Genomic DNA, 26,878 nt, shown 5'->3' with positions numbered 1-26,878 from the left:
AAAGGAGGAGTGCTGCATACACTGACCCACTCAAATCAATCCATCCATGCATTTTCTACTGCTGGGGGGTGGAGCCTATCCCAGCTGCCTTCAGGTGAGAGGTGAGGCTCACCCTGGACAGGTCACCAGTCCATCACAGGACCAACACATAGAGACAGACAACCATTCACACTCACAGCCACACCTACGGTCAATTTAGAGTATCAATCAGCCTCGTCCCCTCTTGATGTCTTTGGACTGTGGGAGGAAGCTGGAGTACCAGAGAGAACCCACACAGGAACAGGGAGAACATCAGAGACATTAAAGATAAAGCAAATGAATACCAAGTGTTTCCCCACCTGGGGGGACAGAACAAGAAGACAACAACAAGAATGGAAATTATACCTGGAACATAGCAAAAAAAAAAAAGAAAGAAAGCCAAGACCCAAAGCGCCAAGTCACAGAGGCCTAAGGAAGACGTCCAACTAGCCTTTACCTTCAGGGACCAATAAGTAAAATGAGTGCCAGGAAGGATAAGAGGTCTTTTTGAGGAGACAGCTGAGTATAGTCTGACTGAGCTGCAGCCAGGGCAGACACGAGCACTGCTTACAGCCTCACCAAACAGTTTTTTGGAAGCTATACTAGCCAGTCAGACGCGAGGATGGTGCAGTCAACTGAAGACGGATCCAACACTTCAAGGACGTGCTAAACCACCCTTACCCAGATAAGCCAGCCAACTTTCAACCAGCACCAGATTCTCTTAAAATCAACATCAGTCCCCCACATCCTTTGAGGTCCAGGAAGGCATCGATTCCATCCAAGCAGAGATGCCCAAGGCAGACCCTGTCACAGCTACATCGGTGTTGAGAGGGACAACATTCCAGGTGACTCATAGTCACCAGACCAGACACCAAACCTCCAAAGAAAGGCAACTTAATCGGAAATTGACAACAAGCTGAGGGACCAGAGGGCAGAATTCAGGAAAGGCAGAGGATGCAGTGATCTGATCTTTGCAGTGAGGAGCATATCCAACCACATCGCCAACAACGACTGAGAAGAAAAAAAGGACATCCAAGTCACGCTTACCAAAGCTTTGGGGAATTTGCAAGACTAGAGTCAGTCTTAGGGTCTTGAAAATTCAGTCTCAGGATAAGACTGGACTCTGTAACAGCAATGTCAAGTTGGTCCTAACGTATGGCTCAGAATGCTGGCAAATGGTGATGCGGATATGGACGAGATACGGTAAATGTTTGAAATGTTTTTTGGTGCCTGAGAAAAATCTAGATGGAGCATTTACCAGGACAGCATGGCAAAGGGATTTGCAAAAATTCAGGGAGAAAAGGGGGTAAAACAACAGGAAAAACAATGGATTAAAACAGATAGATACAACCTGGGAAATAAGAGCGAGGCAGGCAAAGAACACCTGGTGTAGGACAGCGCAAGGTGAGGTGAGATAAATGAATCTCACACGGAGCAGGTCACAGAGAATAGATCCAGCCTGGGCTGAATGGGGGGTCAGTTTGTCAATGCCTTTTTCCTGACAATTAGTAAGCAAAATTCAAGCTCTTTTTTTCGTTGAGTCAGCACAGTCGCCTCTGAGGGACGAACTGAGTAAAAATCACAAACAAAAAGTGATTTTTTTTTTTAATCCTGTTTTTGAAAAATATATTTTATCAAAAGTATTTAAAACACACTAGCTCCAGAAGATTTTTTTTTCAACAAACAACAATCAATACGGATAATGGCTTAAGAAATGTATTTTACATAGAGGATTGACATTCAATGTTTCACCTTGAGGGTCACAGCAACCATGACAATAAAAAATGGTGATACATTTACAACAGTTTTGTGCTCGATGGTGAAATAGCAAATGTAGCCACTTTGCCATGATGACAGTGTTAATGAAATCTAAAAGTCTTCAGAGAAAAATATCACCAAACTTTGAGGTATTTCTGACCAAATCTAAGTGTGATCTGATTGACCAACTAGGAGTTCATCAGTGTGAAAACATGTCATGCTTCCTGCTGCCACCAGGTGGCTCTTCCACTAATCTACTCCAAAATTTACTGGGTTCTTCCTGGGACAATTCTATACCCCTCCAACAAGTTTGGTGAAAATCTGCCTTATTGTGTTACTAGAGATGACACTCATTCACAGCCTGATTCTTCCCTCTGCAATGGAGTCAAAAGTCTCCTGTGTCATGGGTACGTAGCCCTTGTTGTCCTCTAGGTAAAACAAACGGTCCTTAATGACGGAGGGGTTGAAGCCTTCCTCAGCCAGCTTCGCCTTCATTTGCTTAAACGTCCCAGTCACCAGCAGCACATCCTGCCAAAGACAAATTCATCACTAGACGCCAGTGCTCTAGTACGTTCTAACACTGCTGTTTGCCTGAGCAGGTCTTGCTGGAGCTCACCTGGATGCGGATGAAGCGCGGTCTGGCATAGCTGGGGAGATCGTCTTTAACATGCTGGTATAAAGCTTTGCAGTCCAAGTCCATGTTTTCTTTCAGCGTCACTGCTGCCATTCCAATTCTCCCCTCGTGTCCTAAAAAAGGCACCATCACGCACAACCATGTGTTTATGTGTTTGCCCGGAGGCAGAATAAAAAGGACCATTCACATAAACTTGATTGTTACTGATCATTTAACCGGCCCTCTATATTGTCATGGTGGTGTTACTGTTGGATTACATGGTTCATGGTCGCAACAATTAATGATTAATAGGCTCATAAAGACTGTGAAAAGCCCAAAATGGCTCAATCACGTTTGTTCAGGCCAAAAACAGAACACTGGAGACCAAACTGACTATTGAGCTGTTGGCTATCGACTGAGTTTGCGCTGTAACTGATCTCAGCGGTAAGGCAGTATTACCTGGCACCTTCACTCCGTAGACATTCACCTCCTCAATGCAGTCCGCCAGAAGCAAATGATCAGCCACCTCTGTGGTGGCCACGTTTTCTCCCTTCCATCTGGATTTGATCGCAATAAAAAGACAATTCATTCAGGATCAGGTAGAAATGAAAATAAATACAATAAACTTCACTTGGGGACATGTATCAGAAAAAATTAAGAAGACAAAACGAACCTGAAGGTGTCTCCAATTCGGTCTTGAAAGTAAACAAAGCCCTCGTGATCTATCTTTAGAAGGTCACCGCTGTTAAAGTACAGGTCTCCCTTCACAAACACATCTCTCAGCTTCTTCTTCTGTGTCTGCTGCTCGTTCTTGGCGTAGCCTTTGAAGGGGGTCCGCGCTCCAATTTTGGCAACCAACAAACCGGTCTCTCCTGGGGTTTAGAGCAAGAAAGAGAACAAGTGTTAGGCCCTGTCCAAGTTTAACCACTAAATTCATTTTGTGCATTCATGTGGACAGGCCTCCATGATAAAGGGTGCACCTAAACACAGCGAGCCAGACTGATTGCAGGTTTGTTGCTGTTTAGTCCTCTAATTCTCCCTTGAATCGAATCAAGTTGATCAAGTTGCAGACTTTGCTGCCCCACCATGCATTGCAAGAAAGAAACAAACTAGTCCCCGGGGAGATGTCTTCACACAAATAATTGTGTTTTGTGCACAGCAGCTTTCGGGCATGAGAAGGGGTTCACCCTGGACAGGTCACCAGTCCATCACAGGGCCAACACATAGAGACAGACAACCATTCACTCTCACAGTCACACCTACGGTCAATTTAGAGTATCAATCAGTCTCGTCCCCTCTTGATGTCTTTGGACTGTGGGAGGAAGCTGGAGTACCAGAGAGAACCCACACAGGAACAGGGAGAACACGGAGACTCCACACAGAAAGATCCTGTGATGAAGCCAGGACTGGAACCTGGAACCTTCTTGCTGTGAGGCCACAGTGCTGACCACTGCACCACCGTGCTGCCTCAAGGTTGTTTAAGGGGAAGGAAGTCTTACCTCTGGGCACTTTGATGCAAAAACCTCTGGAGTCTTTGACTGGCTCCTCTTTCTCTGTGTCGTACCGTATCAGCGCGTACGGACAACTGAGCTGTTGGATCAAAGAAAAATGGATAAAGCAATAATCCAATGACATTTCATCAAAATTAACTCAAGTCATGACTTCATCTCTTGGTCTTAAAACACAAGTTATCGTCTCTTACTTTGTGGAGGAAATGCTCTTTGCCGATGGCTCCAATTTTCCCAATGTAGTTGACAAAACCAATATTTCCTTCGGTTGCTCCGTAGCATTCACAGATGGAAACGTCCCCAAACCGTTGCAGGAAATCAGCCCACGTATCAGCTCTAATCCCGTTTCCCAACGCCAGTCTGACTTTATGATCTCGGTCATGGTCTCTCTGGAGGAGAGTGAAGTGAGAGCAAACATCACTTGGTGTGCTGAGAGTCTGTGACAGCTGCAGACACTCCAGCTTGTAACACACTAACTACAACCCCATCTGACTGACTTTTACCTTTGGTGTGTTGCAGAGGTAGCGCATAATCTCTCCAATGTACTGAATGACCGTCACATTGTATTTTCGACAGTCATTCCAGAAGTGGGATGCAGAGAATTTACGTCTCAAAACGACTGTAATGCCTGCAGATGGAGAGGCACAGATATTCTTGCTCAAGCGAACAAATAAACTTTAGGACTTTGAAAGACAAACAGTGAAATCAGAGCCAAACAGCATGTTACTTGAGGTTAGACACTTATTTAACCTTCGTTAAGGTCTCTGGGCCTCCCTCACAGATTTGTTCTTACACCTGCATGATGTTTTTGCCCTTAATTTAGTCTCACAGACAGGAAGCAAAGCCTGATGGCTGTCTTCCTTGATGCTGACATTTATTGTCTATTTATTGTAATAATGGAGTGTTTGAAAGCCTGTAGATTGACAGTCAAGACTACCAATGTCATCATAGATGCAGAATGCTTGTGTCATATTCTGAGTGGGAAACCAAACTATTACCCCTTTCTATGGCTCCACACAGTCCCATCAGAAAGCCAGCGCTGTGGTAAAGAGGCAGGTAGATGTAGATGATGTCATCTGGGCAAACGCCAGCCAGAGACTGAAGAAAAGACGCCATCCACAGCCTCTCGTGGTTAATTATTGCTGCCTTGGGAAGTCCTGCAAGATAATATTTTCATTAAAATTCAAGGATTATCCAGTCACACACGGCATGAACACGAAATAGAAGCGTGCAGTTCAAAGGGAGGTCAGGTTACCTGTGGTGCCTGAGGTGTAAATGTACACCGCAGGGCTCTTAATGGTGACATTGGCCCTCAGCTGAGGGGATAAAGATTCTTCTGAGGCCTGCTGGATCTTGTCAGAGAGGCTTTCAACACCCTCCAGGTCACAGTCCTCACTGAGGATGAACACCTGGACACCCTGCTGCTTCAAGGTGGGCAGCACCTCCTCCACAGCCCCCCGTAGGTCTGACAGACACAGCCGGGAGACAGTAACAGGCTTTGTGATGTTGATACCACAAATTAAAAACCATTAAAAGCAATCCACATAAAGATGGAGGAACATGGGAGATGAATCAAGCCGTCTTCAAAAAAGTGAAGTTTCTCACGCAAAGTCACAATGAAAACAGCTTCACAAAGACCTTTTTACTCCACAGTTTTTATCAGTGGCTCTCAAAGTACAGGTGGATGGAGCAGGTTTACTGATGATACAAGTCGAGCATCACTGCTCGAATGGTTTTATTGCACACTTGGAACACTTCCTGGGATGTAAGGAACAGCTCCTCAGCCAATAGGAACACAAACACACTGAAAAAACGACTTTCATTTAGTGTCATTGTGGGTTTCTCAATGACGGATTCCGGGTTTGAGTCCTGGCTCCAGCACAGGATCTTTCTGTGTGAGTCTCCATGTTCTCCCTGTTCCTGTGTGGGTTCTCTCTGGTACTCCAGCTTCCTCCCACAGTCCAAAGACATCAAGAGGGGACGAGGCTGACTGATACTCTAAATTGACCGTAGGTGTGACTGTGAGTGTGAATGGTTGTCTGTCTCTATGTGTTGGCCCTGCGATGGACTGGTGACCTGTCCAGGGTGAAGCCCCCCCGTCCCCCTGCGACCCTCAACAGGATAAGCAGTAGAAAATGGATGGATGGATGACAGAAATCAAATTCTTTCTTCCTTATAAGAAAATTTTAATTGGCAGATTTTTTTTTCAAAAAGAATTTTGCAACCACAAATAGATTTACCAAATTTACAAATATATTTAAACAAAAATGCTTTAAGTACAATTTGACATAGTGGTAAAACTGAAGAAAAACTGAATTATATATCATTATGATATTACTAAATAAAGTACATCATTAGGTTTCATATGCGTGTTAACTGAAAGATCTCCATGACTTTTTAATGATTTTGACATCAAGTTGTATGAACACAAATTCTCTAAAAAGTATATCTAAATAATACACAGAGAAGTCTATGTCAACATGTACCAGCATATATTTATATTAAGTTAATGACGAGTCTCGTGTAGATATTCCTCAAGCAAATTTTCATCAACTTTTTCTATTTCGCAAAATCTTTTCTAGGCCTGGAAACTGCATTTTTCAAGATCACGATGTTGAACTCTGGTTAATAAATATGTTTGAGGGCATGGATATTGGTAACATTTTCTTTTCTCTAAATTCTTTTGGAAAGTAGGACAATGGAACTTTTGAGGGACCTGAGGTCACGTGACGGTCTGAAACAAGCTTACCGGCCCCTGCGACCAGGACCTTCGCTCCGCAGCAGGAGAAGCACTGCAGCAGGGACTTGGACCTGATGTTGTAGTTGAGCAGAGCAGCGGTGCATCCCAGTTTGGCGAGGCCGAGCCAGATCCACACAAAGGCGGGTTCGTTGGCCAGAAAGACGGCCACCGTGTCCCCCTCCCCCAGCAGCGGGGCCAGGGCTCTGGCCGCCTTGTTGCTCTCCTGGTCTGCTTGGCGGTACGTGAAGCTTCTCTCCTCGAAGACCAGGAAGGTCTTCTGAGGCTGCTTCGCTGCTTGGTCAAGAAAACAGTCCACGATACTATAAAAAGGTTTCTGCCTCTTCATTTTGTTCAGTCGGATGCCGATTTTAATTGAAGTGACTGCGTATCTGAGATCTGCCAAGAAGTAAGGGTTCCTCAAGTAGAGCAGCAGCGGCAAGATCGCCAAACCCGCAGCAGCAGAAAGCAGAAGCGCGATCATGACGGCGGACGCAGCGCAGCTCGGCGCGTCTCTAGGATCTCTGCAGCTTCATATTGCCTTCAGGTCACGCCTTTTGAACTTTGACCGTTTCTCTCTTGAGCGGATGTAGCCGGAGTCCCGGCGCTCCCACTGACCTACGGCTGCTGCTGAAACTGCCTCCAGGTCAGCGGAGGAGCGAGGAGATGGCAGGCGTCATGTGGGAAGCACAGGTTGGTGCCGGGCTGCGGCTGCGGCTGCTTGTGTTGGTTCGCCTGTGGTTTGACATTCTTCACCTGTGTTGATGACACGTCCTCGCTGTCGTTGTTTCCTGGTCGAGGACCAGGATGGTCCATATGTTTGCAAATGTCTCCACCTTGTGGGTTTTGCTTTTCCCCACATCTGAAAGTTGTTTTTCAGCACTGCGAGATGTTCAAGCAGAGTCAAGACGGAAGCTCCTGGTGTACATGGATAGACGCTTTATTACTCATCTGGTATTTACAGACACTGCAGCATCAATAAAGATTACTTTTTTTTTCCTAGCACCGTTTTTAACCCCTTAAACTCTCACGCTGCATCCAGCTTGACTGAAGGCAGCGGGTTCTATTAGGTACAGTCCTCTAGATTGTTCTCCAGGAGGACAGGAACTGTCCTGGGATGTTGTGATTCACATCAAGACTCTTAGCAGACTGAAGAAACTCAAGCATCGGTCCTTGTACTGGAAGACTGGTGGTTCTTACCAGTAAATACACTGGTTACTGTACATCATTACTTCTGGTAAATATTAAATTGGCATAATCAAACTGGGCGCACTGGGCCCCGGCACGGCCCTCACGAGTTACTGCAACACTTCTCATTCCCATCTACGGTTCAAAGAATTATTCATTACGCAAGTGATCCGGGACGATTGAGAGATCCGTTCAGTCCCAGAACTGCATGAGCCAGCAGAGTCTATTCACGCTCACTCATAGTTTGATCTTCCCGGACACCACGGCGCTGTAGACCTGGACCGTCAGTGGCACGTAACTCTGCTCAGCATCGTCCAGGATGTAGAGCGGCTCCTGGACACGTCCGGGGTCGAAGCTCTCCTCTACTAATCTCACTTTCATTTGCTTGAAGGTTGCCGTCACCTCCACCGCATTCTAGACGCACGAGAACGAGACATTCAGGTTACCGATCGCACGCTGCGTGCACACACGCTGGGATGGACACAGACACGTGGAAACGACAGTCACGCTGCTGGTATTCCACATTGCTATGGTAACATTGAGGAGATTAACGTTATCAACGCTGCTCCAGTGCGCATGTGCCACTCACAACTATTGCGTGAGTTTGTGTTCGGCGTTGGTTTTGCTGCAACCTTGCAAACATTAAGTTCCTTTAATAAAACCTGCCTTTAGTAATACCTGTTATCTCCCATTAAACTGCCCGGGGGGGGGGGGGGGCATCTAGCCTGCTAACCAGCTAAGAGGGTCACGAGGGTTTAAAAAAGTGGGTTCGAGCGCTGCGATCGCGCTCCTGGACGTCGTCCTCGTCCCTCCCTTTGCAGTTACCAAGTAGGACCGCTAGGGTGCACCCGTTGACTGTATGGACCTGCGGGTGCCATGGTTCAATGCAACTTTGTCCTCGATGGATGATGATGAGAATAATGTAAAGTTAGAGCAGTAATCTTAATTTTTTTATTTTGATTTGCTGCGTTTTATTATTTTTTGACCACACAGACGCTTCACTGTTCATTGCTGTGTTTTGCTGCTCTGCTGGAGCAACCAAATAAACCAAGTGAGCTGCATTTGATTGGCTGCTTTGTGTCCTTGTCCACTCCCCAGGGAAATGCCTGTAATACACTATGAACCACCACTAAACTATCTGGACATAACTTTCTACTTCCCAAATGGACAATCAATGAAGTTGTGAAACGGAATTACCTGAATCCTAATAAAGCGCGGCCGCGCGTACGATGGTAGGTAGGTCACCACGTGATCATATATTTTCCTTCCATCAAATGGAGCACATTCCTTCACCGTAACAGCTGCCATTCCGATCCGACCCTCTTTCCCTAAAGAGGACGACAAGAGAGGCAAATTTAAGCGGAGAGCATGGAGTTCATCGCGGAAATTAAATGTCTTTTCACTGTGTTAAGAATTTAGGTCACCTGGCACCTGGACCCCATAGACGTTGGCCTCCTTGAAGAGGTCGCTTCCGGTCAGGATGTCAGAAACCTCAGTTGTGGCCACGTTCTCACCTTTCCATCTGTGGACAAACAATGTTACGACCATTATTCACAGCAGAGAGTTTTTGAAAATCCCCAAAAGTCTCCTGGTGAGCAAAGAATTCAGCTGTTTTGTGTTGCAGAACTGCTGGGCACAATTTTACATGAAATGTGCTGAATGGGACTTCAGTTCTGACAGTTGTGTGTCGCACGACAATCAAAACGCAATGAAGCTTTAAATTCAAACGACTATGAATGAAACATAAAGCTGTGAGTTTAATTTTTAAAATACTTTTTTTTTATTATCAATTTTCCCTCAAGAAGTGGAACTTTGGGTTCATCTCCTCTGAAAGGGAAACCCATCTGAACTCCGTCTCAAATTCATATCCATCAGAATCTGTCTTGTAATCCAGTGAGTTCTGGTTATTGAGGTCCAGTTATTCCCAGGCGTCCTCCAAGGGTCCCCAGGGTGACCCCAGCTCAAGGGAGAATCATTTATTTTCACTATTATTCCATTCTTGAGTGACACAAAGACTGATATTCAGTACACATTTGTGTAAAATTTCTAAAATAAAAAAAAAGGGGGCTGGTGCTCTAATTTGGGTTTGTTGTGGACTTTTTCAGAAAAAGTTTGAGAACCACTGTTGCAAATCATTCGCCAGCTGATTGTTGAGGTTCGCAATGTTTCATTCACAACGTTTCTGATTAGCTGGTTTCGTTCCCATGACTATGGACAGATTCACTAAATAATGAAGCAGAAATGTTTCAAAATAAAAGCATAGCGTTTCTGTACCTGAATGTGTCGCCAACTCGGTCCTGAAAGTAAATGAAATTGTCTTCGTCGATTCTCATGAGGTCTCCACTGTTGAAGTAGAGATCTCCCTTTTTCAACACATTCCGAAGTCTTTTCCTCTCGGTTTGCTCGTCGTTCTGGGCGTAGCCAGCAAACGGCGCAATGTCTGTAATCTTTGACACCAGCAGGCCTGTTGAACCTTCAACCAACAGATTTGGTTTGTAAGCACACCCTGCCTATGAGATTCAGCTGGAGTGTGTGTGTGTGTGTGTGTGTGTGTGTGTGTGTGTGTGTGTGTGTGTGTGTGTGTGTGTGTGTGTGTGTGTGTGTGCGTGTGTGTGTGTGTGTGTGTGTGTGTGTGTGTGTGTGAGATGGTGAGAGCAGAATGTAAATCCAGGGAGGGAACCGAGAGACAGTAAAGTAGCATAATTCTGAGGCCAATGAATGAAAACAGCGGGGGACGTTTCATCACCTTTGGGTGACTGGACGCAGAGGCCATCGACCCCTCGGACCGGCTCCTCTCTCTCTGTGTCGTACTTGATGAGCGTGTATGGAAACAGCTTCTACACGAGAGGGATATTAATATGACATATTATATTCATAGCAGAGTAAAAAGTTTACGTCTAACATTGAGTAATTACAGCAATATTAGTTATATCAACACATTTGTGATTCCATTCATCCATCCATTTTCTTCCTCTTATTCCTGTTAAGGGTCGTGGGGGGGTGGAGCCTATCCCAGCAGCTTTCAGGTGAGAGGCAGGGTTCACCCTGGACAGGTCACCAGTCCATCACAGGGCCAACACATAGAGACAGACAACCATTCACACTCACAGTCACACCTACAGTCAATTTAGAGTATCAATCAGCCTCGTCCCCTCTTGATGTCTTTGGACTGTGGGAGGAACCTGGAGTACCAGAGAGAACCCACACAGGAACAGGGAGAACATGGAGACTCCACACAGAAAGATCCTGTGATGGAGCCGGGACTGGAACCTGGAACCTTCTTGCTGTGAGGCCACAGTGCTGACCACTGCACCACTGTGCTGCCCTCATTTGTGATTCCAATACTGAAAATCACATATTCAATTTCTGTATCCAGCCTTGTGTATATATAAAACTCCAGTACAAAGTTACTGGAGTCAAGGTGCCTTTCCTGGCTTCCCCCACTAATTTTTCACAGTCTGTCTGTGAGATGAAGTAGAAAGCTGGGAAAATACGACTGGATTATTTGATCACTTACTTGTAAAGGTGGAGCAAGCAGGAAAAGATCGACCTCTCGCTCTCTCACAGAGGGTCTGCTGAGAGGCCCGGGACACAGACTCGCTGGGATAGTACAGAAGGTGAACTTGGATTTACTTCAACTACCTACTTCATTCTAAGTCCATACCCGATGCAGTAGGTTGACCCGTCCTATTGCTCCAATTTTCCCTGCGTAGTTGACAAAGCCTACATTTCCCTCTGTGGAGGCATAAAACTCTCGGACCTTAATGTCCCCAAAGCGATGGAGAAATTCCCTCCATATCTCCGCTCTGACTCCATTGCCAATGGCCAGTCTCACTCTGTGGTCCATGTCATTTTCTCTCTGCAATTAAAAAAAAAAGTATTCATCAATCGTTTAAAAATAAATAAATGCAACAAACAACAAGATCAACTGAGATCAAACATTTGTAGGAACATGTCAGCTCAAAGAGAAAATGGTGGATGAACCCACACAGGTACAGGGAGAACATGCAGACTCCACACAGAAAGATCCTGTGATGGAGCCTGGACTGGAACCTGGAACCTTCTTGCTGTGAGGCCACAGTGCTGACCACTGCACCACCGTGCAGCCTGCTGCAACAACATTGCCTCATAAAACCACTAAACACAAATGGCTTCATTCAGGTAAAACAAGATCCCCCCGTATTTGAAGCTATGATCTTGAATTGCTTCTGTGTGTGTGTGAGTGTGTGTGTGTGTGTGTGTGTGTTCTTTTACTTGCTACATATTGATGACTAAAATATGTGTTTCACCAACAGAGTGAGGACATTTTTGGAAAGAGAAGACATTTTAGCCTGTCCTCACATCTTCAAAGGGCCATTTGAAGGTTAAGACTTCGTTTTAGGGTCAAGTTTAAGGCCAGTGTGTGTGTGTGTCTGTGTGTGTGTGTGTGTGTGTGTCTGTGTGTGTGTGTGTGTCTGTCTGTCTGTGTGTCTGTGTCTGTCTGTGTGTCTGTGTGTGTGTGAGAACATTATGAGGGGATGGTTCCCAGCTACTTTAGACTAAATTTAAGTTGCACATCATAAATATCGACATAAACCCAACGTTTCAGAAATAAAACTCTATGCTGTGTTTTATGAGAGGTGTTTTCTGTATTTTTGTTACTCTGTGAAAACAGCATATTATGTCAAACATAGCTGTGTTTTGTGAAATACTGGGTTTTTAGAAATGTTTTCTGTCATTTCGTGCTCCCTGTCGATGTTTGTTGAGTGTTGTGTTCTGCCCTTCAGTGCCAGTGTGGGACCTGTTCACTCACACAACAATGCTTTCATGTGACAAACACACTCATCCCTCTGGAGAAACACACCAAACATGTAATAAATTGTGAAACTTAAGCCACACACTCATCACATTCACAGAGGAAGAAGTGCATGCCGAGCTACTTAATATGGTCTTCCTGAGTAAAGGCCAGCATCTATTCCGAGAGGTGACCGGATACAGACAAACCACCTCCTCTGACTGATACATGGTCATGCGGTAAATTGAGATCTGACTTCATGTGATGTAATCAGATACTCTGAATGGCCATACATGTAAGCAGAATGTCTGCAGGACTTCTAAATGTAGCAAATGCATCTTAATGGGGTCTCAAAATGATGGGGTCCCCCTGAAAACTATTTCTCATACCAACAGCTGACATTTTCGTGCATCTATATGTTAAAGACATTCAAACCCCTCAGTTTATTGCACAGAGGAACGGAACCCGAGAGTTGGGATTTAACGATTTCTATTTTGGTAGGCCAGCTGTGTTGTGCGGGGGAAAAGGGAATGTACAGATTCAGAAACTTTATCTCTGACTGGATTTGTCTCTGGATTTGAGCCTGGCGCAGCGTGCTTATAGTGCTCAGAATCTGTCTGGAATGAAGGCCATGTATGATGATGTATGATGGTGGAGCCCCCACATGCACAGATGAAACTGGACTGGATGAGACTAAGACTGGACGTATTCACAAACTGAAGGAGACTCAACATATTTTGTTGTCCAGTGAGGTTTTGTCCAATAATTCAGATTTGACTGTTCCCAGCCAATGAGTGAGAGGGTATCACTAGAGAGGAGTCATGTAAATCCTGTATACACACATTTTAATGGCACAGTAATGATTAGGTGTAAGGTTTACTATTTTGTGGGGGTCCGACTGATCTTTGAGACCCCTCAAGAAGTGTGTCAGGTCTACTAATACACCTCTGTGCAATAGATGCATCATTTTTTGCCGCCCTGCACCATGGCGAAGGGGGAAAGATCAGAGTGAGTGTATCTGCCTGGCTGAATGCCTGCTCTCTCTCACTCAGCAAGTGTTAGACAGTTATAATGTTCTCTGCAAAACCAACAGATCATACAGACAATCATCCCATGTGTTTATTTCAGGGGAGACAGTGGAAAACTGTACAGGAATATAAATATCTTAGGAATATGATTGATTTTTAACCTCACATTTAAAAGACACTTGGAAAAGAAGTTTGCAAAAATCAACTGGACGCCCTCTCCTAAAATTGGGTACATTCACCTTTTATTGCAAAGAATTTATCAATGTACATTTTCCCCATAAAACAAATAAACTATTGCTGCTACTGATGGAAGTCCAGCCTGAAAGCGATACACTGCCGTGTCTGGCGAGTCACATTGTCCAGGAGGGGCAGCAGCAGAGCCAATGTGCGGCGTACAAAGCCTGGTGAGTTTCATAGTTTATAATTTTACATGATGTAAAAGAATGAATTAAAACTTGTCACGTGCTTCCACAAGATGGGAAGTAAAAAAACAACAACAAAAAAAAGCCAAACCTTTTAAAATGCTTGTTTTGTGAATTTGGATTTGATCAGCGATACTGAGTCTGACGTGACGTTAAGTCTGAACTTTTCATGAGATTTGTTGTTTAAGGCCCAAATGAAAATGTGATCTTTCCAAAATCAAACTTTCCCTGTTATCGCTTTGATGGATCACTGTGTTGTCACTTTGATGCAGCTAAATATAAAATACTTCTTAAAACTCCTACTTCTACACGGTGGCATTTTATTTAACAGCTCTAATTAAGAGAAACTTAACATGGATGAAGAGCATTAAGAGAGAAATCCTACCTTCGGAGAACTGCAGAGGTAACGCATGACCTCTCCGATGTACTGGATGACGGTCACATTGTGTTTCCTGCAGTCGAACCAGAACTGAGAGGCTGAGAACTTCCTCTTGAGAATGATCGAGGAGCCTAATAAGTCATAAAAATGAAAGAAAGATGCAGATGAAGGTGGATGGATTGCAATTTTAACACTTTGAAGCTTAAAAGACGCTGCTAATATTCAGTTAAGAGTCCATGGTGGTGCAGGAACGAGCCCTAAACCCCAGCAATAAGTTAGCTTGATGAAGATCCGCATCCCTCGTCCCAGGACCAGCTGTTTCTCCGTTAAATGCCTGAAATTATGTCTCTGGTGAACAGAGGCTGAGGATATTTTTACATTCGGTTGCACATCATTACATACATCAGTAAATATGACACGAGAATTTTGTTAAAATGTAGATTATTTTTTAGATTTGTGCCTTAAAAATATTACTAACAGTTAACAACATGACATGAAATGTCATCATGCAAAAAACAGTAGTCCCTTGTGTCAGGTTTCCATCTATCCATCCATTTTCTACACTGCTTGCCCATTTAGGGCCATGGGGGGCAGAGCCTATCCCAGCTGACATTGAGTGGGAGGCAAGGTTCACCCTGGACGGGTCACCAGTCCATCGCAGGGCCACCAGGAGCAATTAGGGGTTCAGTATTTTGCTCAAGGATACTTGGACGTGGTCACCAGGGGAAGTGGGGATCGAACCAGCGACCCTTCTGCTGCTAGACGGCCGCTCTACCCCTGGGCCGTGCCGCCCTGTGGTATGTTTCTAAGCTCATTAAAGTGGTGTTCATCTTTCAAGATTATCTGGCTGGGAAAAAATGTGTAGGTGTCATGAACCTTTTTCTGCCAAAGTGTTTATTTTCAGCAAGGATCTAAGACATGACAAAGCTAACTTCTGAGCTGGCCTGCAGCGCTCGACTCCTCGCTGATTTGAAAACAAATAACCGTCCTTTCCTCGAGGCTGTGACAGTATCTTTCTGGAAGTGGTCACACTTGACCAGACAGGACATTTGTGTGAATGTGAGCCTATTTAGAAAAAGCAGGTTGGCCCTGCTCTGGTGAGATTACTGGTTCCCAGCAACAAAAGACTCATTCATGCCGGTTTCCCCAGAGTTTGCACGGAATGAGGGAGGCAAGAAAGCGTCTTTCCCTACCAACAATACAGTGCCTCCTTCCATCCAAAAACATCTTGTTGCTCTTGTTCCTACATTTGAAAATTTGAGCTTCCCTGTCTTGCATAACACATTTGTGTACATACTCTCTTGCGCATGTTCTAAAAAAACTCCATCAAAGCACTCGAGCTCATTGTTTTGACCATAAATACAAACGCTCCTTCACATCTATCTGCTATTTACATTAACTTCTTGTCTCACGATCAAAATTTGACGCTAGTTCTTCATCATCATCTCCACATGAGTTCACCAGCATTGCAGTCAAAATGGGAGCAGCAGCTGTGGGAAGATTAGAGCCTCTTTAAATGTGTTCTGAATGGCTCAATTACTCCACCTTCGACTTTCATGAATGAGAGTCTCACCAGCTACCGATTTAGCAGTTCCCTAAAAGCTCAGAGGTGCATCTCATGAACAGCAAGCAAATATGGATGGAACACAACACAGTGTCACATTCGCTGACAAGTGAAGAACAACAAGCAAATGAACAACAGCCCAGAAGAAGAGCAGTCGTATTTCTTCCTGTGTGCACTGTAAAAAACAGTCGTCTTTTTCTTTTCTGTGCAATAACGCCATCCGTCGCCAAATAGCACAAACAGTAAAGTGTTAACGTCGTGCAGCTTTACGTGTTATGTAAAATGCTTGTTGCTACAGCAATAACATGTCGAAGCATTCTGACGGTCTTGCTCATCAACAATGGCACAAGGACCTGGCGTTGACTGACGTCAGCGGTTCATTTTGAATGAAAAACCACGAATTCGGAGCAAGTGTAGGAATTTATTTTGAGAAGAGTACTTACTGATCTGTAAATGCAAAGGACAATTCACGCAATGTACCCAAGCTACTGAGAAGAACTGTGAAACGTGAAATTAAAACTATTCGTGCATTCATGTGATCAGGAGCTGTTGGGGAGGGTGAGGAGTGGGAGGAGTGCTAGTTATAGTTAACTGATAACTGATAGTTATGGTTCTCATTGCGGCGTTTGTTGAGCACCTTAATGCACGATCATTTAAAGATGCCTTAGTTCCCACCTTTTAATTATTCAGTGCTGCTCTGCTTTGAAAAACAGCAACTTACGACACTCGCGCCCTCTTGTAATGTATTCAGCTCGGTTTACATACATTCATACCTGTTATGATAACTTTTTATTTGTTCAATAATGCTACAGAAGTTGTTATTACATGATAACACCTGTCAAGTCTTTATAAAATTAATTGTTCTTCCTTCCTGGGGGACGCAGCTGTCAGTCCCTCCTGAGCTCAGAGGTGCTGATGCTGGGAGGGCTGGGATTTCCCAGCAAGGAGGCAAATGATGGACAAAACGACACTTTCCTCAGCTATGAAAAAAAGGTTTCAGATGTGAAAATCAGCCTAAGAAAGTGAATCCTTCATTCTTATAGCTCAGGTGTGTCTTAGCAACCTTTCTCACCTGTCTCAATGGAGCCCACAAAGCCTACGATGAATCCAGCTGTGTGATACAGAGGTAAATTGAGATAGAGGATGTCACTGGATGACACGCCGTTGGAGGCCAAAACAGCCAGAGCTGCAAGGAGACGGTTCTGATTGACCACCGCTGCCTTGGGGAGACCTGTAACACAGGGGACATGACCACTTTGAGAACTCCTTATGTGTTCGTGGGAGTTCAGATGATCAGATGAAGGTGCAGGCGCTGTAATACCTGTAGTTCCAGAAGTGTAAATGTAAACTGCAGGACTTGTGAATGTAACATGTGACCTGAGAGATCGAGGGGGCGCGTCGTCAGGCGCCCGGTCTACTTTATCAGAAAAGCTCTCAATTCCAGGTGTGTCGCAGAATGTGGTCATCAGGAGGATGGTGACATCCTGTTCACGCAATGAGGGCAGGACATCCTCCACAGCGTCCCTCAGATCTGAGGATGCACATCAGAGCTGCTGAACACTGACAATCACAGTTCCACAGAGGCGGAGACTCGCCTGGTGCTGGAACCACAGGTCCTGATGACAGACCAGGAGCTCTTGGAAAGTTCTTTACATGTAACTTTTTTGGTGTTACAAACTGAATTCCTATACCAGTGTGGTTCCTGCAATACTGCACCTGTCTAAGGCTTAAAGCAGATCCTACTGCACCAACAGACCTACTGTTCATGATAGAGTGATGTCAAGTTTAGTGGAATGGACGGTGAATATGAGTCCTAACACAGGCATTTCTGTAGCACCACAAGGCTCCATTAATAACGATGTTGTGGCACCATTCACCCTCCCAGCCTGGATCTAGAGGGGCCCCTGGGTGGGTCCATATGTCCATTCATAGTAATTAATGCACTAGCACCAAACTCCACATGGAGGTCCAAACCCCGAGCCATCATCTCAGCAGTACAACAAGCGTTCCAACAGCATCACACACACACACACACACACACACACACACACACACACACACACACACACACACCTGAGGCTGCAATCAAGACGGAGGCCTGGCTACAGCTGAAGCAGTGCAGCAGGGACTTGCTGCGGATGTTGTGGTTGAGGAGGGCGACAGGGGAGCCCAGTTTGGCCAAGGCCAGCCAGGTGAAAATGAAGGCGGGCTCGTTGCCCATGAACAGGGCGATGCTGTCTCCAGCTGTGTACCGAGGCAGGGATCGGAGCGCGTTGGCGATCTTGTTGCTCCATTTGTCTGCGTAATTGTATGTGTAACACTGATCCTCAAACACGATGAACGGCTTGTCCGGGTGCGCAGCGGTCTGCTCCAAGAAGCGGTCCAAAACAAAGAAGAGAGGTCTCCTCCTCCGCCTCGAAACGAACTTCATTAAAATCTGCAGCATATCTCGGAAGTACAAGACATCGGCCCACAGATAAGGGGAGCATGCTTTGATGGCGAACGGAGCGACGAGGAAACCTGCAAGAACGACTGAAATCAACCACATCCACATGTTGTTGTTTTTTTATTCTTTTTAACAAAGAGGGGGAGGATGGAAAGTCAGCGCCCTGCAGGAAAAGTAGGGAATGTGACCAAGAGGGATTTGCTCAGCGGGGCGGGGCGTTGTCCCAATAACTTAAGAGCGTAGAAAAGCTTCGATGTACGCCTGAGTTATTGTGTTGACATGAATAGAAACAGCCTGAACCCGAGCAACCCGAGCGTTTGGTGACCGGCAAACACAGTATTCTGCAGCAACAGGATGCTTTGTCCGAGGATCAGATCAAGCACGTCAGCACTGGCAGATCAAACCAGACTAGAACGGGTCAGACCTGGGACGCTGAGCCACGGCACCGCGGCCCTCACTGCTGCACCCACCAGCTCTGGGAGCACGTCAGGCCCTGCAGTCCTGAGAGTTCAGACCCTATTTAACGTTGAATGTAGTTTTATAGTTCTTCCATACTTCCAGTGACAGATGAACACCATCAGACAAACGCGTCAGGCAGCCTGCCGTCCTCCACCCTCAACAACTGACTGAAGAACCTCAGCTGGCAGATTCACACAAATGCAACTTGTTCCGTGGCGAGAAATACCAGCGTGAACCAGCCACCTCTGAGGTGCGGTAGAGGAGAGCTCCAGCAGCACCGCAACGCCACTCACGCAACACAGAGAAACATTACACAATTTCTGCTTCTAAGTTTGGCCTGGTTGGACCGAGTCAGCCACTGAGTCTCAAATTGACAAACTCCTACACGAACAAGTGCTTCAAGCTGTCAGGACGAAACGAGGCGATGGATAAATACACAATGAAATCACCATTGGCATTTAAATAGAAAGGACCGTGTGATGGTAGGTTTTCCCCAGAGGAAAAGCGACAAGCTAGGAGCTGGTTTGCATATTTAGCCTTTTTATGTGTCGTTATTATGACTTGTAAACACACCAGCGTGCCAATGGGCTGCAAGTAGTGGAAAATAAACTCTGCAAATGCTGTGTATGTTAATAATCACTGAATGTAATCAGAAGGAAGGCACGCATGCGTCTCTGAGTTCTGAGTCTCAGAACCTTTGGACTGAAGGAGAACCACTGACACCGGCCCCTCCTCATCACATCTACCCACCTGACTGGCCTCATCACCCCGTGTGACCACACCAGTTGTGTTCACACTGCAGAGTTGAGATTTTCACGTTTGGACGTTCGTTATTGTTGTTGTTTTTATTTTCTTTCTTTTGAACAGTTTGGACAATGCTGGACGCTATGGCAGTGTCTCTGTTGGGGTTCAATGTCCTCGTGTCTCTGCCTCTTCTCAGTGGTTGTTCCAGTCAGCCCCGCCTTGTTGCTCTGTTCCTCTCAGGCAATCAGCTCTCCATCTGTGATTACTTCACTTTGTTGTCCATTTTAAGGGCTCAGAGGTAGAGCGGCCGTCTAGCAACAGAAGGGTCGCTGGTTCGATCCCTACTTCCCCCGGTGACCACGTCCAAGTATCCTTGAGCAAGATACTTGCTCCTGGTGGCCCTGCGATGGACTGGTGACCCATCCAGGGTGAACCCCACCTCCCACCCAATGTGAGCTGGGATAGGGCCCCCCCCCCCCTCCCCCATGACCCTTAATGGGTGTAGAAAGTGTAGAAAATGGATGGATGCGTGGATGTTGTCCATCTCCAACCATTCCTTCAGTGAGGTCTGACAGTTTCACCTTATTGCTTCTTCAGCTTAATTCACTCGGTTTTGAAATAAAATGTTCAGAGGAAACTGTGTGCGAGGCGAGTTATCCTCCAACACAGGGTGGTCACTTCTCTGTGGCACTGGTTTTGTTCTTTGTTTTGTTTCATATTCCACATTGATTGTTAGGGAACATGAAGAAATAAATGAAGTAATGATAAATGTCTTTAAGTTCTGTACTTAAACATTTTGAGGTTGTTTGTATGTTTATAGAAACAGGACCTCTCCCTCCTGGGTGGAGAGGCGTTTGTTGGTGACCTGTCTTTACTGCCGTCCATTGGGGCTGGTGGAGGAACAACAACAACAACAACAACAACAACAAAGTCCTACAACTCACTAAACATTACTAAGTAACTAAAGATAATTTAGAAACACGTCATACACCGACAGTATTTACACTAGAGCAGCATCGTGTCATGTGACTGTGAGGCCTACTGTAGCACGTTCTTTATTTTTATAGCAAGTTGGCGAGATAATGTGTCTGATTTATTTAGGCTTCATCACTTCTCGAGTGTAACTGGCGGAGACATGGAGAGGCAGAGCAGCCTGCCAGGCTGGATCACACCCCTCGCTGTTGATTGGCTGCAGCCGTGTTGCGTGGCTCTCAACCACTGTGTGTTTGTTTCTCTCTATTTGACAACAAACCAGCGAGCGAGTTAGCGAGCGGCAAAAAAAATGCAGGTTTAAAGGGTTCGGATCGTGCACTGAAGCGAGTGTGCTGTTCGATCGAGAAGATCGAGAAAGAATACGTTTAGAACATTTGCTGGCATATGGTTGTGTGTGTGTGTGTGTGTGTGTGTGTGTGTGTGTGTGTGTGTGTGTGTGTGTGTGTGATATAGAAATGCTGAAATGTTGTAACCCGCTTGTCCAAAAACTAATACTTATTTATGCAGTTTAGTGAAGAAGGATTACGGCTGTGCACGAGCGCCAGATTTGTTTGCATCGTATGAGAACAGCCCGTGAGCATCACAATCGCTGACTCTTCATTTAGCTTGGACGTATGAGCAGACCGATGCAGTGCCGCAGGCTGTAGACCATTTTCCAGCCTGGACCAGTTGTAGCCTGACGTCTTCACCACAGGATTGTCAGATGTCCAGCTTCCATGACTCTTGTCCAGCTCCCAGCAGCGGCGGCCAAAGATAGTATGAAGTGTACTGTTAAAAAACAAAACAAAAAAACACTGAAAATACTTCCGATGTTTACTTCGTCGGGGCTGTGGACTAGAGCTGGACATAGAGTGAACAATGGATCAAGCGCATTTTCTGTTCTGATGACTCTGAATTCTTTAACGCAGCTTTCGAGATAAAACAACCTTAAAGAGTTCGAGGTCTGAGACCTCGGGCCTCTGGACTCCCCTCGTCCCCCCGTGGCTGTCGAGCCGTGAGAGACGCGGAGGGAGATGTGAGCGTCTTTGTTGATTATTGGTTGAACTTTGAGTATCAGTCAGAGCTTTGGGGCCGAGGTAACGCCAGCGGTCACTGGGGTCTGTGTTATGAAATTCTTGAGCTGCGTCCGGTCAAGCTGTCATGCGGTGACACAGCCTGCGCTTATCTACCACTGAGATTTGACAAAAAATCCTTAATTTTTTTTTAAGCTTTGCTGCACGCTGCAGCCACGTGTTTATATTCCTTCAGAGACTTGTGTCTGCCTCTTTTCTGTGCTTTACATAAGGATTTCTATCCGGTGATGTCTGGCTGTCCTTGTTAAGTTTCTCTTTTTGTTTTTTTGTTTTGGATAAACTTTAATAAAATAATAAAAATACAGCAGGTCGCAACAAGTCTATCAACATCTTCAACACCATTTCAAAGCCGTAAAGTTCATCTTCTCCTCTCAATTGATTGATTCATTCGGAACCAAAAACCTTTCCTCTTATTTTCCGTTCCAAAATGAATTCTTCCCTACACGGATATGTTTGTTGGTTGTTGTTTTTTTTCTAGAGTATTGAAGCTGCTGGGTCGAACAAGGGGCCTTTAGATTCTTGCAACATTTCCCGACGTTCTCCTTGGAAGCTTCAAACGCGAGCAGGAGCAGTTGATAAGAATTTGCTGAAGCAGGGCGTTGAGGTTCAGAAATACTTTTCCTCAAGTCACGTTGCGGCGCTACAGGGAGGCGACCAATGGCCTCGGAGGCACGCACACAGGCGCCTATAAAGTTGGGTGAGGGCGGCGGTGTCTTCATACATGAACAAACCGGGAGGTGGATCCTGCGCTGCCGTGTGATTCTCCTGACACAATCTTAACTACTCCGGACGATGCTGCGGGTGAGGTGTCTGAGAGGAGGCAGCAGGGGGGCCGAGGCTGCCCATCTGATCGGAGCCATGGTTGGTATCATCCCGGTGGTTTCGTGTCTTCTTTGTATCCTCATACATTGCTACACGATTAAAGAGGAAAACATTTAAATAGTGTAAAATAAAAAAGCACATGCACCAGGAAATGCTGGAAGGTTGGAGACTGCAGACGTGTTTCTGAGCTCTTGATGAGTTTGATTGATTTATTGGTGTGTTGCGCTGATTAAACAGTTTAGTCCACACTAATCGGACATTTGGGGGAAAAAATCTTGAGCGTGTGTGTGTGTGTGTGTGTGTGTGTGTGTGTGTGTGTGTGTGTGTGTCCCCTGAGTGACATGAACAGCTGTCTGGCGCAGATGCGCTCCCAAACTCAGTGACACTGGAGCCGCTCCTGAGCCAGCAGGGGCCCCACTGTAAGGCCTATCTGGCATAGATAACACATCTTATAACATGTGTACTTTGGCACCCAACCAGCCTTCTTTCTCACTGGTCTCTAAGGTCACTGTGTCTGTTATTCAGCTATGCTTGTGTGATCCGGGGGCCTCTGTCACTTCTAAATCCCCTCATTTTCTGGTTGTAAAATGGTCTGACAGGGCAGCAGGGTGAATGAACAGAAGCCCTTGTGAAAGGTTTGGGTTCACCCTGAGACACAGGTGTCCCGCAGGTTAAACCTTTCCTCTGCGTCTCCACTGTGCATGTAATTTTCATGTATCGTTCATGTAGTCTGTGTAGCTTAAGATTTCTTTTGCTTCTGTGCCTGAAATTCTCAGTGCAACTTCAACTCACGCACTCACATGATTTATTTGTTCTCCCCAGCTTGGCCGGACGGTGACTGGATGGGTGCACAGAGCCCTCCAGAGCACCTCCAGTGCATCAGCTGCACAAACCCAGTGTGTGGTTGAGGAGGAACATGTTACTGAGTCTATTCAGCAGGAATGTCCTGTCTGCAGCTACAACGAATGGGACCCTCTTGAGGAAGTGATCGTGGGCCGTGCTGAAAATGCCCGTGTGCCCCCCTTCACTGTGGAAGTGAAAGTGAGTGAAAGAAAAAAGTCAGTGTGTAAAAGATCACCTGAAAGGAGTTGGGGGACGGTGTGATTAGCATCCTGATCTTGAATGACCCACAGGCTAACACATACGAGAAGTACTGGTCCTTCTATCAGAAGCATGGGGGCCATTCTTTTCCCGCGGACCACTTGAAAAAAGCTGTTGCTGAGATTGAAGAAATGTGCAATATTCTGCGTCACGAGGGCGTCACAGTGAGAAGACCAGAACCCATTGACTGGTCCATGGAATACACAACTCCTGACTTCAAATCATCAGGTAAAGAGATTAAAAAAACAAAAAAAAACAAAACTGTAGTCCACCATGTTTGGAGTCCAGCGCTTTATAATGAAGAACTCCACTGTGGTGGAAACCCACAGGTATGTATGCGGCCATGCCCAGAGACATCCTCATGGTTGTGGGGAACGAGATTATTGAGGCTCCTATGGCGTGGAGGGCTCGCTTCTTTGAGTACAGAGCCTACAGACCTTTGATCAAGGAATATTTCAGAAAAGGTGCAAAATGGACCACCGCTCCTAAACCCACGATGGCTGATGAGCTGTACGATCAGGTGAGGCCTCATCTTGAACCATTTTCCAGAGGTCAGTGATTCAGTCGTGGGGTTGAGACGTCACACATGAAACCTTCACTGCTGATTCCTAATTTAATGTACAGTACATGACAGTAGATTAAGAGTAAATCATTCCTGTGGGATTCAGGATTATCCAATCCGTACGGTGGAGGACAGACACAAGCTGGCTGCCCAGGGGAAGTTTGTCACCACGGAGCATGAGCCCTGCTTCGACGCTGCTGACTTCATCCGAGCTGGGAGGGATCTGTTTGTCCAGAGGAGTCAGGTCTTTATTGCTTATAAGTCTGCAGCATTCAGAGAGATACAGAATGAAAGATAAGATTGAAGGTTGCTACTGTTGAACTGCAGCATTAAGTTTTATTTCTTTGTCCTGCAGGTTACTAATTACATGGGAATTGAGTGGATGCGACGTCACCTGGCCCCGGACTACAAGATCCACATCATCTCATTCAAGGACCCCAACCCCATGCACATTGATGCCACTTTTAACATCATCGGCCCAGGGCTGGTGCTGTCAAACCCAGACCGCCCATGTCGCCAGGTAAGACCAAGAAAACGGGGATATTCCCTCCAAGCAGTTTTCCTCAGTCTCTGTCTGGTGCCCCACCTACGCTGTGCTTTTAATAAACCATCAAATAAGGAAGGCAACAGATTTTTTTTTTTTTTAAAAAAGGTTCCAAGTTGATTTTCAGTGAACTACAGATCATTTGAAAAGCATCACCTACATTCGTCCTCAAGTCTGAGGAACAGTGCCCTCTCCTGTGTTGATATTTCAACCTCGCTTTCATTAACATGACTAAAAAAACCTTGTTTGTGTCTGCTGCTGCGTCATGTCCTCCATCCCAGATTGACATGTTCAAGAAAGCCGGCTGGACTGTGGTGAAACCTCCAACACCTTTGATTCCTGATGGTGAGTGTTTAAAGTCGTTCACCTCCTCTCGTGTAAACCGAATGTGTGGAGTTCTGATAGAGAACCAATCTGCCGCGTAGACCACCCACTGTGGATGTCCTCCAAATGGCTGTCCATGAACGTTCTGATGTTGGACGAGAAGCGTGTTATGGTTGACGCCAATGAAGGCACCATTCAGAAGATGTTTGAGAGCCTTGGTGAGTGCACCAGCTTTTTTCTTTTTCTTTTTTTAAAGACACGACGGTGGCAGGGGCGCCACATTGTGCATTAATGTTGTGTTTTCACCGCAGGTATCAAGACCATAAAGGTGAACATTCGCCATGCTAACTCCCTGGGTGGCGGCTTTCACTGCTGGACAACTGATGTCCGCCGCCGTGGTACCCTGCAGTCCTACTTCCACTAGCCTTGCCAGAAATAGGCAGTTTCTATTGAGCTTTGAAGATTAAAGCATCAGTCCGGGATTTTAATTCCACTGCGAATTTTTGATTTTTTACAGCAGATCTAGCTTCTACTGTGTTTAAGACATAGGCTAATGAGACGTAGAGCTTTGTGTAAAGAAAAAAAAAACTTCCGTTTGCTAAATACATTTTCAATTTGTGTGTGAGTGTCAAACAATAGGTTGCTCCATTTCCGGATTGGGTCTTTATGTCCTGAATCAACATGTACGAATTGTTTTGATTGACATGGCCGTGCATCCCAGGGCCTTTGCAAAACAGCTCTGTTCATGCTATCCTCTCAGTAGCATCACATGAATATAAAATGAATGAATATAAATCATGAATCTCAATATTAACTGCATTTCTGGCCTGGCTCCTGTGAAACTGATTCGTTTATGGCGCATACATCTAAAAGTCATAGCTCTGAGGACAAGGTACAGTTTGGTATGTGAATGTCATCAAACTATAGGGCACAGGAGCGGAGAAACAAGCTCCTCTTCTTCAACACTCATAAACCACCATCTTTTTCCAAAGTATTTTTATATTTAAAGAAATGTATAAAAGTTGTTACGTAGGTCATGAAACAATATTAATTTCTTATCAATGGTATCTTATGTTGTAAAGATTTTATTTGATTGAACAGACAACGTTCTATTTTTATTTTTCATACTCTTTATTGGATTTCCCAACAATTCGTGTGTTTATATATTTACTTAAAAAAAAGTATGCAGTCCATATCAGATATTGTAAAACCTTTTTGCCTCTAGTGTTTTTTTCTTGTTGCGCGTCTGGGCCACGCTACTTGTCATTCTCACTCGGCTGTTTGGTTGTCTTTGTTTGCCAAGCAAAAATCTCTACAGAGAGGAAAGAGTTTTGTTGTGATGATTTCTGTTTTATGATTCCTTTGATGCGTATACGGTAGGATACAGTATAAGCATGTTTACCTCCTGACGGCTGCCTTTACATTTTAGTTATCCAATAAAATCTAAGGCAATTCTGGCTGAACCGAGTCATCTGTCATGGTGGGGGTTTTTGTGTGTGTGTGTGTGTGTGTGTGTGTATTTTTTTATTGGTCTTAACCTTTTACACACAAGCAGGTCATTGAAGGTCAGTCCATCCGGGCGGTTGATTAATGGCACCATAGACTGAAATGACTACGACACTTTTAACGCCTGTAAATATTAACCAGGGTGATGAGAGGAAAATTGCATCATTCATTATGTAAACTACCCAACTGCAAATCAAAATGGTGATTGTGCTGTAAAGATAAGATGATTTATGTTTTTACTTTTCAGTTGGGTGCAAGTCCCTGGCAATGTTTGGTCTTTTTAAAGTGAATTCCTGGTGAAAAATAAATAAATAA

At 45.2% G+C, this 26,878-nt stretch overlaps 3 protein-coding genes across 4 annotated transcripts; 1 reads left to right on the top strand and 2 right to left on the bottom strand.

The window, feature by feature from the left end:
- Window positions 1-1,650: 1,650 nt before the first annotated feature.
- LOC147268937 (long-chain fatty acid transport protein 2-like) lies at window positions 1,651-7,305 on the bottom strand. 2 transcript variants are annotated; one of them, XM_086225176.1, is made up of 10 exons: window positions 6,647-7,305; window positions 5,153-5,362; window positions 4,896-5,054; window positions 4,401-4,525; window positions 4,092-4,286; window positions 3,889-3,979; window positions 3,063-3,261; window positions 2,849-2,946; window positions 2,393-2,523; window positions 1,651-2,304 (listed from the first exon to the last, which is right to left on the bottom strand). In XM_086225176.1, exons 1-10 carry the CDS (start codon window positions 7,116-7,118, stop codon window positions 2,131-2,133), a joined length of 1,854 nt encoding a protein of 617 aa, XP_086081302.1. In that variant the 5' UTR covers window positions 7,119-7,305; the 3' UTR covers window positions 1,651-2,130. The 2 variants fall into 2 exon arrangements, with proteins under 2 accessions (XP_086081302.1, XP_086081307.1); XM_086225181.1 differs by having other exon boundaries at window positions 2,197-2,325.
- A 252-nt stretch (window positions 7,306-7,557) lies between these two features.
- Window positions 7,558-18,727, bottom strand: LOC147268936 (long-chain fatty acid transport protein 2-like). Its single transcript, XM_086225164.1, has 10 exons — window positions 18,063-18,727; window positions 17,311-17,520; window positions 17,062-17,220; window positions 14,432-14,556; window positions 11,487-11,681; window positions 10,569-10,659; window positions 10,097-10,295; window positions 9,247-9,344; window positions 9,020-9,150; window positions 7,558-8,236 (listed from the first exon to the last, which is right to left on the bottom strand). The coding sequence occupies exons 1-10, from the start codon at window positions 18,541-18,543 to the stop codon at window positions 8,060-8,062; spliced, it is 1,866 nt and encodes a 621-aa protein (XP_086081290.1). The 5' UTR covers window positions 18,544-18,727; the 3' UTR covers window positions 7,558-8,059.
- Window positions 18,728-22,411: 3,684 nt separating this feature from the next.
- Window positions 22,412-26,581, top strand: gatm (glycine amidinotransferase (L-arginine:glycine amidinotransferase)). The gene is made up of 9 exons (XM_086193402.1): window positions 22,412-22,565; window positions 23,349-23,567; window positions 23,660-23,855; window positions 23,957-24,147; window positions 24,296-24,433; window positions 24,545-24,709; window positions 25,015-25,078; window positions 25,159-25,275; window positions 25,369-26,581. The coding sequence occupies exons 1-9, from the start codon at window positions 22,497-22,499 to the stop codon at window positions 25,479-25,481; spliced, it is 1,272 nt and encodes a 423-aa protein (XP_086049528.1). The 5' UTR covers window positions 22,412-22,496; the 3' UTR covers window positions 25,482-26,581.
- The last annotated feature ends 297 nt before the right edge of the window (window positions 26,582-26,878 follow it).

The sequence above is a fragment of the Aulostomus chinensis genome, chromosome 2 (genome assembly GCF_037954235.1).
Source record: "Aulostomus chinensis isolate RoL2024-O1b breed Wild chromosome 2, RoL_Achi_v1.0, whole genome shotgun sequence".
NCBI classification, from domain to species: domain Eukaryota; kingdom Metazoa; phylum Chordata; class Actinopteri; order Syngnathiformes; family Aulostomidae; genus Aulostomus; species Aulostomus chinensis.
Note: the sequence above shows the minus strand (reverse complement) of the source record. Positions and strands in the feature narration are given on the sequence as shown.

Coding starts and splice junctions, on each gene's coding strand:
- LOC147268937 (XM_086225176.1), bottom strand. CDS start 7,118: ATGATCGCGCTTCTGCTTTCTGCTGCTGCGGGTTTGGCGATCTTGCCG. Junction 4,526..4,895: donor GTGTGGAGCCATAGAAAGGG/GTAATAGTTTGG, acceptor CTCCATCTGCAG/GCATTACAGTCGTTTTGAGA. Junction 3,980..4,091: donor AAGAGCATTTCCTCCACAAA/GTAAGAGACGAT, acceptor TTGATCCAACAG/CTCAGTTGTCCGTACGCGCT.
- LOC147268936 (XM_086225164.1), bottom strand. CDS start 18,543: ATGTGGATGTGGTTGATTTCAGTCGTTCTTGCAGGTTTCCTCGTCGCT. Junction 17,521..18,062: donor CGTCTTGATTGCAGCCTCAG/GTGTGTGTGTGT, acceptor GTGCATCCTCAG/ATCTGAGGGACGCTGTGGAG. Junction 11,682..14,431: donor ACCTCTGCAGTTCTCCGAAG/GTAGGATTTCTC, acceptor TTTTAATTGCAG/AGAGAAAATGACATGGACCA.
- gatm (XM_086193402.1), top strand. CDS start 22,497: ATGCTGCGGGTGAGGTGTCTGAGAGGAGGCAGCAGGGGGGCCGAGGCT. Junction 22,566..23,348: donor CCCATCTGATCGGAGCCATG/GTTGGTATCATC, acceptor TGTTCTCCCCAG/CTTGGCCGGACGGTGACTGG. Junction 24,148..24,295: donor CTGATGAGCTGTACGATCAG/GTGAGGCCTCAT, acceptor TGTGGGATTCAG/GATTATCCAATCCGTACGGT.